Source organism: Pteropus medius, unplaced genomic scaffold (assembly GCF_902729225.1).
Source record: "Pteropus medius unplaced genomic scaffold, Ma_sr-lr_union100, whole genome shotgun sequence".
NCBI lineage: Eukaryota > Metazoa > Chordata > Mammalia > Chiroptera > Pteropodidae > Pteropus > Pteropus medius.
In genome coordinates, this window is record NW_024354886.1 from 4831509 (window position 1) to 4845497 (window position 13989).

The following is a 13989-nucleotide window of genomic DNA, read 5'->3' on the forward strand; positions in this document are numbered from 1 at the left end:
AATTAACCAAATCAGAGGCCAACATCAGTCTCACACTGGGACACCCAAGGGGCTCGCCCTGCATGAACTCAGACCCATTAGAGATTTCAACCCACATCAGCAGAAGAGGTAACAACCCTGCATCCAGTGCTAGCTTACATCTCAAAGCTGATATGCAACTTTATTTCTTTGTAAGTGGAACCTATGGTACTTGCACCAAAAGATTCCCTAGTCTACCCAAAGCTCCCAAGAACTGTTCAGAAGATGAGAGAACCTTAGAATCAAAAGGGTCAAGTTCAACTATTTTTACAGATGAGAAATTGAAGGCCCCCAGGCCTTTGGTGGTTTGCCCAAGGTGGAGGGGAGAAGGCTTTAACCTAGGCATCTGAACACCTGGCTCTCCTGGCTGTGCTTCTCTCTAGCTGTGTGGCCTTAGCAGTGATCTTATCCTGCTGGGCTTCAGTATCTAAAATAAGGAGGTTGGACTGCATGGTCTTTCAAAATCCCTTTTATGGTATGATAGTGATGAGAAGCCAAGTCTCCACCATACTGCGATAGCAAACTTCTCCCTTCAGGGGGTGCTGCAGAACCCTGCCTGGGTGCCTCTCCTGGGTGCCTGCATAGCATCCACTCACCCTCATCAGCTTGCCTGCAGCCCCAAGACCACTTCTTGAAGCTCAGTTCCAAAACTGAACAGGGTGGTCAGGTGAAGAGGGATGAACTTCATAAATCTGATGCACTAAAACACAGTCTCCACTGCCCCTGTTAGTGTCTCACAACTTTGGTTCTTCCAAGACAGCCTTTAAGGGAGAATCCCAACAACCAGCTGTCACAATGAGCACATCACCCTGAGGTCTGAGCAGGGACATGGTCCTATTCACCCCACCCTCTCAAGAAGAATGGTTCAGTCTCCACAGTCTGTTAGCTTTTGGCAAGTCTGCAGGGGCTGCAAAGGGGGGCAGCCAGTCAGCTCTACTTTCTGGCTCTGATTACATACCCACAGGAGCCCAGAAGTATGAACTCTGGCACCTCCTTCCTTTACACTTGACTGCTTCAGGACTTTCACACCTCTAACTCACAAACCCTATACCTCGAAGGTCAGGTCCAGAGCGCTGAACAATCTGAATTATTTCTCTAGGGAAGAAGAAATGCTGTATACATAAGAGTTCCATACAGCTTAACTCAGGCCTCAGGAAACCATGACTTCAGGGCTATGAATGCCACATATGACCACTGGCAGCTTGAACAAAGCTGTCCTGTGGTATTGCATGATGGGGCCACAGAGAGGATGACACATGACCATTTAATGGTGGTTCAAGACCACAGCACTTCCTAGGAGAGGTTGGTGAGAAGAGGTAACCAGGCTGCAAGATTTGCTACCTGTAGGACTATATTCTAATGGTCAGCTTCCCACAGACCCTGGCTCAAGGTGCAATGTCCCCTCTGACTGCATTTGAATACAAAAACAGGACTCTGGCAATAGGAGCAAAGGCTTCCAGCCTTTGCATCAGCCTCTAGCTCCTTATTTAACATTTTTTGGGGGGATGGGGGTGGGGATGGGAATCCAACAACAAAAGAAAAGCACCACAGTTTGGAACTGGGAACCGGCCTGGCTCGCACTGCCTGGGTGGACCTCAGAACCCAGGCCACAGAGAATGTTCTGCCTGCTACTATGGGAGCCCACAATGAAGGCCCTGTTTAACAGCCACCCATTCATGCAAGCCATCAATGAAGAAAGAGAGACTGATGCCAAGAGCTCAATACCGGACAAATGCCGGGGAAAGGAAGTGGGCAGAAAGAAGGAATGGACAGTTATGGAAAAAGGAAATATGTGAAGAGGAAGAATTTTTGAGGGTCATAATTCCATCAGAGAAACCATAATCCACCAATATTTTATGAAGTATAAGAAATCATAGAGAGGGATTCTTATAATTACATGACTTACCCAGACGATTCCCTAGGAAAGACATTTTGGTATTTTATTTGAAAAGCTTGATCTGAGAACCTTAGGATCTTAATAAGGTGGTATTCTCTTTCTCATAGAAAACTATATCCATGGCTAAGCTAGATTTCTTGGCAAATCAACAGGTAGGAAAAGATCTACTCAATGGTACCTTCTTTCTACAAAGTCAGGATAATATTAGGTCTCTTAGGGACAAGGAGTTAACAACCATGTACTGAGAATGTACTGATCAAGAGCCAGATTACTTAACTCTCTGTGCCCAGTATTCTCATCTATAATTTTAGGATCTTAGTAGTACTTATTTCATAGAATCGATGTGAGAATTAAATGATACATGTAAAGCATTTAGAACCATAAATGGCACATACCAGATCTCAACAGATGTTAACAATTGTTATTCTCCACACAGGATCCATTACAACATATTTTGCTCACAGATGAGAGCAACTACTTCTCCTCACAACAAAGACAATGTACATGACAAGTATAAACACCTGTTGCCTTCATTATCCTTACAACTCTGGACAGAAGGAAGGGACATAGTGAGAAAGCTGAAGTGAGAAACTGAGACAAGCCCTGGTACTTTCAAGAAGCATGTGCAAAATGCCTGCCTTCAGAGGGCACTCAAGAGACATAAAGATGAAGATATTGCATCTGCGCAATGCGCTTAGCAGCTACTGGAAGAGAAGAGCATATAAAGAAATGACTAGAATTCAAGGCAAAAATTAACAGATGCTTTAAGAAAAGTATAAGGCAAAGGCACAGTGAGCAGATTACTGTGAACCAGGAGGCTTCTCAGAAGAGGTGGCTTTTGAGCGGGGCACTAAAGGATACGGAAGGCCTTGACAGGCTTAAAGAGAAGTGGAAATCCATTAGAAAAAGCAGAGACACAAACTTTGTGTGGGACTTGCAGACTCACAAAAGAAAACCCTTCGGGCCTGACGCCTTCCTTCTGATTGGGAATTACTGTGCTCCTATCTTCAGAATTACACAGCTTACAACCCTCCTCCCACACTGCCTTCAGCACTCCTCACAACCTGCCCTTCTCTGAGAGAAACAAAGAGGAACAGGGCATGAGGAGGACTGCTTCCTTACCCTCCCCGTACACCAAGGCCAGCTGCTCTACTGAATAGGACATACCAGCATGCTAATTCTCAGCCCTTCCCATTTTCGATCTTTATTCATTCTGGGTGTTCATTTTCCTTTTACTCTGTGAGCTGCTCAAGCGAGGGGTCTTCTGTGCTCTATTTTAATTACTATGATGATCCATGGGGATCTCAAGGGATTTTGAATAACAACATTTTAACATTTACACATTTTCAGTCACCCCTGCCTGTTTAAATTAGGGCTGAAAAATGCAACTTATGTGAGGACTTGCTAAGTCAAATCAATCTTCGGACCCAGAGGAGAAAGCTAGGGTACTCCAAATTCCCAGACTGCTCTGCTTTCTTTGTTCCATTAGGACTGGAACTCTCCAATTGCCTACTCACTGTGGTGAGCGTCAGAAACCGTGTGAACTCTTAAGTACGTAGCTGCTTTTGGAGGGTCACCATGCAGACATTGGCTGGAGATTATGATCTGAGAAGATAAATAAACTGAGAGTCCATTCTGGTCCATGGCAACCAAAGAAAGAGAGCGAAAACTGGATTGGGCTGCAAGAGTCTCACGTTGTAGTCCCAGCCCTGGAACTTTTCCTCTCTCTTTTTTTTAAAATGAACATCTGGGCTGCATTCTCTAGGGCTTTGAGATTTAGCTCGGTTTGAATCTGTGATTAGATGGCCTAAGTTTCCTTCCAGCTCTATGACGTTAAGTACGTGAATAGCAGCAGGGCTCCGAGTGAAATGATTTAACCTCATAACTAAAGAGGCTTTCGATTTAGCCAAATTAGGGCTTAAAGCCCAGCTCTAACACCTAACTACTTCTTCCTCATCTACTAAACAGGGATAAAAATAGTCCCTACCCAGAAGATCTGTCTTGAGATTTTCAAGACAGAATAATGACCTAATCAGTACAAATGAACTTAGCATGTGGTTGGTCCATAAGAAGCATCGAGGAAATGGAAGCTGCCATCATTATTATCATTTTTCATTTATGACCATTTCTAAACTGCTCTTCATGCTAACACTGCACACAGAGGCTGGTTTCTTTTCTCCCAACTCTGCAGCTATAGGTACTCTGTACCTATAGGTACAGCTCAGCTTTGGGCCTCATTGATTTAGTCCTGATTACCTTACATCTCCCCCATTTCCTTAAACACCACCTCTGGCCCCCCAAACTTCCCTACTCAATATACCAGCTCTGCCTGGATCAGTTTCCAGCCGGCTATGATATCTGTTCTTAATTTAATAGCACACTTGCCATCTCTGTTTCCCTTGATCTTCTGCCAGTTCCAACACTGGGTATTCACAACCATTTGCCTTCTCTTCTCCAGTTGCTGGAATGTTGAGCCCTGTTGAATACTCAAGAAACAACTGACTGAGTCCTTTACCAATTTATTTAACTCAGCTGGCTTCCAACAGCTACAATGTATTTGAAACTAGTTACTCTCTGCCAGATACTGTGCTATTCTCTTTTTTAATAGTCATAGCAACCATGAGGTAAAGAATTGTATCCCTGTTTTACATGTAGAAAATTAGGCTTAAAGAGGTTAATGTCTTCCTCAAGGTCACCAGCAAATGAGTGGTAGAGCAAGGATCCAAATGAAAGCCTGACACCAGACCCAGCCATCCTTGTGTTCATCTCTTGAAAACTGTGATATCATCATGTGATCTACTCTTCACTTCTTCCACTTTGAACTGTCACCGTTCACATAGCACCTACATTTTTGTAAGATAATCATACCAATTTTCTGAGAAGATGTAGACCAGACAAAATTCTTTAACTACTCTCAACAGCATGTCAAAATTGGAGGGTAATTTCATCTCTTCCTACCTGCCTCAGAGAAGTATCTCTCCATCTAAGATTTACTAGTGGCCTTCTAACTGCCTAGCCCTTTTTCTAGTCTTCATCCTTCTACCTCTTTCTATATCATTTGACACTGTTTACTGGTTATCCCCAATATCCACTCTCCCCTTCTTCCTTGGTTATGGGATTCTTTCAGAATGGCTCATAGCCAACCAGAATAAAGACCGTATTTCCCGTTTTCTTTGTAGCTAGATGTAGCCCATGACCAAGTTCTGGCCAATGGGTTATATAGGTGAAAGTGGTATGTGCAACTTTTGAGAACTGTCTTCAAAGTGCCCTCCTTCTCTCCTTTCTTCCTTCCTGTGTTCACAGCTTGAATTTGAAGAGTCATCTTAAACCATGAAATGGCAGAAGGAAATTGGACTACTTACTTTTGGACATCTTGTTTAAACTAGTTATTTTGGGGTTTCTGTTACACTCAGCCTTGACTTCTAAGACACTGCATTATCCTGGTTACCTTCCTATGTTTCTTTCTCCTCGTGCCTCTAAACAGAAGTTCTGGTCTTGACTTCTTCAATCTCTCTAGTCTTTTCTTCTGCAACTGATTATTGTTTATGTTGGCGACTAACTCAACTTGGATGATTCATGAATCTGTTATTATAATCTTTACATCTCAGTTGAACATCACGCTCATGTTTCCAAGTGTTTATGGAGTATCTTTACCTGGTAAACACCTCCAACTTAACATATTTGAAATTGAACTTAGCACCTTCCCTCAAACATGCCCCTCCTTCAATCTCCTATTTCTGTTAGTTGTACAATATCTTTCTAGTTAACCAGGCTCAGAATTCCAATTAACCAAGACCTCAGAATCATCCTCAATACCTTCTCCTCCTCATTCTTCCAAATTTCGTTGTAAAGTCTTCCTCAATACTTCTGCCATCCATAGCCTCTTCCTAACACTTCCTACTGTCCCCCTAGTTTGAGCACTAATTTCCTTTAAGAGATTCCTTAAAGTCTCTTGACTGTAGGGTATTCCTGCCTTCAGTCTCTCTCGACTGCAATCTAAGATTCCACAATTGCACATACTTATTAACGCATGGCTTCTATCCTCTCGCCTCATTCAAAAACTTCAACAACACTGCACTGTCTCTGGAATAAAGACTGACATTTGAGATTCAATACTCTATGACCAGTTCTTTGTTCCAGCCAAAGTAGATTACTTACCATTCTCCAAACATGTGCTCTATCATCTCCCATCATCTTACTTCTGTTTATGCTACTCCCTTGCCTGGAATGCCCTCTCCTTCCTCCTACCTCCTATCAAGTAGAATTCTTAATTTTGGGGTTCAGCTCAAATGCTGAATTTCTTTCATAAAGCTATCCTTATACTGGAAGATTGTATCCCTCTTTTGAACTCTAGTATTACTTTTATATAACTTTCTGTGAATTTAACATATTCTGCCCTTTATGATTATTTTACATATGTCTCATGGATACACATGTAGATAAATGGCTGTTGATACATGTGGTGGAAGAAAAAATACTGATTTATAGTTCACAAGCCTTGGACTTGTACTATAATGGAAAGAAAAGTGAACTATTCCAACTCACAAATATAAATTGATAGAGCAAGACAGTTATATAGTGGGGCTTTTGGTAAGAGTTCCTCGAATGCGAGGTGAGAGAAGAGGAAACTGCTAAAAATAAGGCATAATTATTAAACTGTCTTGTCTACATTTTTTGCCTTTGGACAAAGCACCCAAACTTACTCCTTGGAATCTACCAGGAAAAGCTAGCCTAGACTTCCAGGTAAAGATGGCGTATTAAACACTGGTATCTATTTTAATCTTCTTACTGAACCAACAGTAGCAAAAGTAGGGCTGTAGATGGAAGAACACCTGAGAATCCCCAGCTGGCAAAGGGAAAGCCAAGACTTAAGACTACAGAATTCCCCAAAGGCTCAGGAATTGGCAGCACTCTGGATGTGGGAGTAGAGGGAGAAGTTAAAATAACATTTTCCCCCCCTCCTCCAAGAGGATTAAGGTCTTTATCTTCGTGCACAAACTTCACACAGACCTAAATATATAGCTCTCAGGAATACTGACTTAATTGCATCTAAAAAACCTCAGCGTTCTATCAATGTGTAGATGAGTCCACATGTATCACTGTCTTCAGATAATCGTTCATCACTGTGCTAAGCTAAGTGGACCTAAGAGCTATTAGTGGATGCTGCTGAAAAGCACCACAGAGAACAATGACTTTTAGAACTCTTGGCTACCCTGCTGTTTGCTTTCAAACCTGGAAAGCTGTCTACTGTTTCTCTAAGCAGCAGTATGTTCAGTGGGCAAAGAGTTACACACTAAAGTAAATGACTAGACTACATTAAACATTGTTCTCAGGTACACTAGCCCTGTATAATGATTTCAGAAAACTTTTTCTAAATTTGAAGCAAATTAAATGACAGAAGAATACCTAGTTGGATAAAACTCATAAAACCAACTGGGCCTAGTGCCTTTTTTGAGGCAAATGGGTTTTCTACTTCATGGGTCTTCATGAAGCTTTCTACTTCTGTCAGTTTTTGTCATATCTACAGACATGAATGGCATTTCTGAGTAGGAAAATTCTTCACTGTGAAGGACTGTCCTGCATAGTGTTAGATGCTTATCATTCTCGGTCACCAGGAACTAATATCAGTAGAAACCTCACTTCAATCAGTCATCACGGTGGACCAATTACTCTCCCAGACAATTCATTCCAGAGGGATAGTAGCAACTATTAACTAACTACATAAAATTAATTTCTATAAATTTTTTTTATTAATTTTTTAAATGTCTGAATTTTTAGTTATATATCTTATTTATATTATTACAACATGTCGTGTGTTTTTTTTTTCCTCTTTTCTTGACCAGAATTGTTAGAGATCTTTTAAACAACAAACAAGTTTTTATTGTAATGATCAAGTCTATGGCTTTTTTGGATTTTTTTTACTTCATTATTTCTGCTTTTATATTTTCCTTACTTAACTGAGGTGCAACATGCATAACAAAGTATGTGAAGTATACTCTCTGCTTTTATCTTTATTAATTCTTCTCTGCTACTTCCTTTTGTTTACATTTTAGTCTTTCTTGTTTTTGAATTTAAGACTATCACCTTCCCTTGAGTATTACTTTCGCCAAATATTATCAGTATTTATATGAAGTATTTCTACTACCAATGATTTCTAAGTAGAAAAATAGAAAAAAAGGGGGGGGCAACTGATAGACTAAATATATAACACTAATCAACAATATAAGATGCTCAATTTTACTAGATCATGCAAATGCCAATTTCAAAAGATACTTTTGCTTATCATGGTAAAACACATTAAAGAGTAATAATATTCTGTGCTGCTAAAGGTATGCAGAAAAGAGTGTGCTCATCCACCATTAAGAGAAAATAATTTAGCTTCACCAATTAGATCTAGACATGCACCTACATCTGGCTAATTCTACTTTCTACCAATGTCTTTTAAGAAATACTCTATAAGCATGTAAAAATATGTGTACAGAATGTCCACAGCAGCATAATTTTTTACAGAGAAATACTGGAGGCAACTTAAACATCCATCAACTGGAGAATGTAAAAATGAATCATAGGATATTTTAACAATCATTAAAAAAGAGTAAGGTAGATTTTTGAGAACTAAGACAAAATTGTACCCGTAATCCATAGACAAGGTAAAAGAAAAAACAAGTTTGCAAAACAGTTTGTAAAATATGATCCAGTTTTAGGTTAAAAACAAACAAAACAACCTTATGCATTTACTTTTGTATAAAGATAGCAAATGGCCTGAAGCATATACCACACTTTCAAACTGTGTTACTTCTAGCAACTATAAGTAGCAGAGAGGTGAGAAGAACCTGAGCGTTTTATTTGTATTCACTTTTGTTTTGTTTGATTTTTTCCCCCCAGTGAGCTAATCAAATGTAATTTTAATAAAATGTGATTTTAAAAATCTCCCACCCCACCCCTCACACTGTAGTATCTTGAATTACGGTAAGGAGGGGTGAAAACTCTGGTAGTCTCATTAACATGGCTTTTTGAAGACTGATAAATTAATTCATAAAAGCTGCCTAAGATAATGACATTAGTGGGAAATGATTTGCCTCACTTATACCAACCCTAGCAGGCATTCCTTCCAGACTACTGAGAAACTGGCAGAGCCCATTTTCATATTTAATGTCTCAACTTCTTTGTCTAAAAGCTCTTTTAGTGATCCAAGCAGCTAGCCTGGAGGCAGGCACACCCCACACGCTGTGGCTCAATTAAATCTGCTTCCTGCACCACACTCTCTCAACATTTAAGCCCAATACTGCAGAGCTGGAAGAAGCCAAAGCAAAGGAGGACTAGACATGAGGTCTGAAGTCCTTCTTGGCAGTTCCCTTCTAAATCTGGAGGTCTCTTAATCTGGAGATAGAAAATTCCTATCAAGGGCGCTTGGCAGCCAAGGAGACTGGCCCCATTTATGAAGTTCAACTGACTTTCCTTTCTTCCTTCCAGAGATTGAGCCTGCTATCTTGTACTGGTTTCAGATCAAGCATTTGAAAGAGAAATAACTGGACTCTCCCTCGTCCATAATGCTAAAGATTCTTCCTTCTCTCAGAACTACTTTCAAATAGAGCATTAAATTAATTAAATGCTTGTTCTTTAAAGGTTAATTTCAGTATTTTTTTTATTAAACACCTACAGAAGGCATCTGTGCTCTACTCCATTCTTTCTAAATGTTTTAATTAAAAATCTACCATGTGATTGGAACATTTAATACAGTTATGATATCATTTCTTCTCAAATTGCTATATAGATTCAACACAATCTCAATAAAAATCCCAGTAGGACTTTTTGTAGAAATCAACAAACTGATTCTAAAGTTCTGTATGGAAAAATAAAGGAACTAGAATATCTAAAATAATTCTGAGGAAGAATAACCAAGTGGCAAAGGCAATTCCATGGAGAAAGGATAATCTTTTAAACAAATCTGCTGAAACAACTGAATATCTATATGCAAAAAAATGAACCTCACACCATGTAAAAAAATTAACTCAAAAATGGACCATAGATCTAAATATAATACCTAAAGCTAAAAATTTCTAGAAAAAAAGTAGGAAAAAATATTTGTGACCTTATTTATCCCTTATTTTAAAAAAAGGGATAAATTGAACATCAAAATTAGGAACTTCTGCTCTTCAAAAGACATGGTTAAGGGAATAAAAAGACAAATTACAGACTAGGAGAAAATCATATATCTAATTAAGAAACAAAACAAAACTTGTGTCCAAAACATATTAAGAACTCTTACAACTCAATAATAAAAAAAAAAAAACAATTTTTTTAAACGAGTAAAAGATTTGAAGAGACACTTCATTAGATATGAGAATGGCAAATAATCACATTAATAGATGCTCAACACTATTATTAGTCTTTAGGGAAATATAAATTAAATCTACAGTGAAATACTACTACACACTTATAAAATGGCTAAAAATTATAACAGCCTGATAGCATTAAGTGCTGGGAGAATACATAACAACTATAACTCTCATACACTGCTGATGGAAATACAAAATAGTACAACCACTCTGGAAAATGGTTTGGCAGTTTCTTATAAAGTTAAACATATATTTACCTAGGACTCAGCAATCCCATTCCTAGTGTTTACCCAAGAGAAATGAAACCTATGTTAACACAACAACCTGTACACAAATGTTTATAACAGCTTTATTTGTAATTTTCCTAAACTGTAAATGAAGTAAATGTCTCTCAATTAGAGAATGGATAAACTGTGGTATATCCAAACAATGGAATACTACTCAGCAACGAAAAGGAACAAATTACTGATATATGCAACAGCATGGATGAATTTCTAATGAATTCTACTAAGTGAAAAAGGGCCAGACTCAAAAGGGTTTATACTGTATAATTCCATTTATAGGACATTCTGGAAAAGGCAAAATTATTGGGACAGACACCAGAGTATTAGAGAGGGGTGCAGGAATGTCTACAAAGGGACACAGAGAAATTTTTTGTGTGATGAAACTATTCTGTATCTTAACTATAGTGTCAATTTAAAACTGTTATTTGTCAAAAACTCACAGAATAGTACACAAAAAGGGAAAATTTTACTGTATCTAAATGATAACCTTCTTTTAAAAGCTCCAAATGGAAACCATAAAAAAAAAGCAAAAAACAAAGACAAAAAAAAAAATACTATGAAAATAACCACAGTTTCTGCATGCTAGAAGAGAAACCTTTTAAATAGGACTATTAAGATTAAAATCTACGTCATATACATATGCATATATTCTCTTTGCCACCCCTACCTTCTGCTGACTGGCCATAGTGAAAAGTACTTCAAAAAACCCCATTGCATCCCCCATTCTTATCTGGACCACAGACTATTTTAGGATCAAAAGGAGGTACTCATAATACCCCATGAAGTACCTAGTCCCCGCCAAGCTACAGAGAACTGAGGAGAGGCCACAGAGTTCCTTCAAACTATAGTGGGAATTGCACTGCCCCTTCTTGTTCTTTCTGAGGAGAACAGAGGTGGTCATAAATTCTCCAGCAGTGCACACTCACCTCTGTCGTGACTGCGTTTACATCGCCTGGCTGGATCTCAGTCCTGCAGCACTCTATCCCTCACCGAGGAAACTGAATTTTGCAGAGGCAATGAAAGTAGGCCAAGGCGACAGAGCACTCTAGTTACCTGGTGGCAGCCAATCACGGGCCCCTCCCCAGGAGTGCCTCCCTCCGAGGTCAGGACTCAGAGCTAAGTCTGTGCCGTCAGCCCAAACCCAAAGGGACTGACTTGTTGGGCTTGTTTTTCCACAGCATTAAGTTGAGGGTTTATGACTTGAGACCCCCAAATCAATCTCTGCCACAATCCTGGCAGTCTCTCCTTTCACAGGTCTGACCTAACCTTTTCCTTGCTTCACGTGCGGAAAGGTGGCAAGCCAACTCCAATCTCGGGTATTAAAAACAAAAGGCCATAATGCACCCACATTCCCCATTCCAAGGAACACCCTCGTCTCCTTCCACCCAGGATCACAAACTTTAAAAATCCTTTTGGAGTTGTTTCTGCTGGGGATGTGGTGGGGCGGGGGGAAGAGGGGGACGGGTGAGTGGCATGTACCTTTTGTTTTTCCGTCCACTGATGCCAGCTTCTTTGTTTCTGCTGTTAACAACAGCTCATAAGGATGCTCATCCTCTTCCCTGGTTGTACTGCCCTGAACCCGGGGTCTCATGGCCAAGACCTAAGACAGAAAACACCACAGTACTTTTTATGCAGGTGGCTAATACCAAATAGGTTATATTGAACAAATTCAAGATTATTGGTTCCTTTTTCATCTGATAGGAAGAGAGGAAGAAAAAGTAAATAATTCGAGTGTCACATGGAATCACAACTACTTTTCTGGATATACACCTGTACTTCAAATCTCAATGGCCTTTGATTAAAACATTCCCCTTTCCTTACCTCATTTTATCTTTCAAAAAATCAAAAATAAAATCTAAGATCCCCCCCATTCACTTGCCTCTCCCATCTCCAGAATTCTGCATGATCTCTTTTCTGTGGATAATATCTCCCAAATGGAGCATAAAAACCTTCTTTCTCGACATTTCTTTTCTAATAGGCACACATACTACCCTAAGGCTGGTTTCCTTCCCACCTCCCGTGGGAATCAAAATGACTTCTGACTGACCCTGAATGATTGACATTTACTAGAAACAAAGTGCTCTGTAAGTCCTCTATTTTTGTGAGCCTTTCTTCACAGGTCCTGGGGCTTATAAGGAAGAATTTCCCCAAAGCCAGCTTCCTACCACATTTATAATCATTTTAAATTAATTCTATCAATCTTTGTTCTGAAACAGTCAAGTGGCTAGGCAGTATGTATTTCAGTGGAGAAAAAGCAGCTCTGTCTGCTGAGAAATCCCAAATCCTGGCAGCCAGTGTTTCTGGAAGTAAATGGACCAGAGCTGGCTCCTACACCTGCCAACTGGCTTTAGTCAGCTGAGGGCCTGGTGGCCACAGGTAATCATGGTACCAGAGTAGCCAAGCTTGAATCAAACTAGAAGTACCAGGATTAGTAGTAAAGCTGCACTGAGAGAGAGAATGGAGACCTCCGTCTCAGAGGGTAATTCTGGCTCACCTGTCCTAAAAGCCCAATAGGTTTCACAGGCAAATTAAGAATAATCACATACCAGCTATTAGGAGAGGAAATCAAAGCACAAAATCTCTCTTCTTGAGTGGTTAGGATAAGCAATATTATTTATGAAAGTGAGGTGAAGGGGAGTTCCCAGTTCCACCTAACAATAACACCTTACAAATATGATTCTCTGGCACACACAGACATTTCCCACAGCTCACTGCAAACAAATAGAGTTTGTGATTCATCACTGTTTTACTTCTTGGAGGCATAACTCACCATGTTACAGCCTAATGAAACAACAAGGATTCTCGCAGTCTCAGAGTAAATGAGAGACTGCAGCTCCTGTTTGTTAACAAGGCTGCCACTCTAAAGGCAGAATGGTAGTCTCGGTCCAAAATTCTGCCTAGCACAGCAGGAACCTCCACTTACTGAAAGCCACCTGGAAGCTAAAAGCTATTTCATTACAATGAGACATTTGTCTGTATTACTTATTCCTTTTGCCTCTTCATAGGAACACAATTAATGGAACAAAAAGGGACCATTAAGCAGTTCATTCAGTGTCAACTTAATACTAAAGGCTTTACAGATAGGAATTTGTGTTCTGCATGTTTACACACCCATAGCTATCATTTAGGCAGAGCCCTGGCAACCTGTTTCTGTGAGTGTCCTGTACACAGTGAGGGCTCTCACACAGCCCCAGGCACACCTCTCTGAGAGGTATTTGACAGCCTGGATGCCTGGCCTATGATATCCTTTCTTCCCAGGTAGAACAGGGCTGAGAACTTCCATCCGGAATATCAGGCCCACCAGACCTGCATTCACTACGTGCCTAGCTCTTGTGCACAATGGCTAGAAGCAGAGAACCACCAGTATGTAGCAATATTGGAAGGGACCCGAACCACTCCTAGCCAGAGAGCACCTGGTTCCAGCTCCTTCATTTTTCAGATGACAAAAGCG

The 13989-nt window shown here is 40.1% G+C and overlaps 1 protein-coding gene across 6 annotated transcripts in view; it reads right to left on the bottom strand.

The window, feature by feature from the left end:
- ANKS1A (ankyrin repeat and sterile alpha motif domain containing 1A) overlaps window positions 1–13989 on the bottom strand; it is a 172594-nt gene that overhangs the window by 73604 nt on the left and 85001 nt on the right. For all 6 annotated transcript variants that reach the window (XM_039856183.1, XM_039856185.1, XM_039856182.1 and 3 more), the window contains one exon: window positions 12018–12138. In XM_039856183.1, the coding sequence (XP_039712117.1) occupies window positions 12018–12138 (121 nt within the window). The remainder of the gene's footprint in view (window positions 1–12017; window positions 12139–13989) is intronic.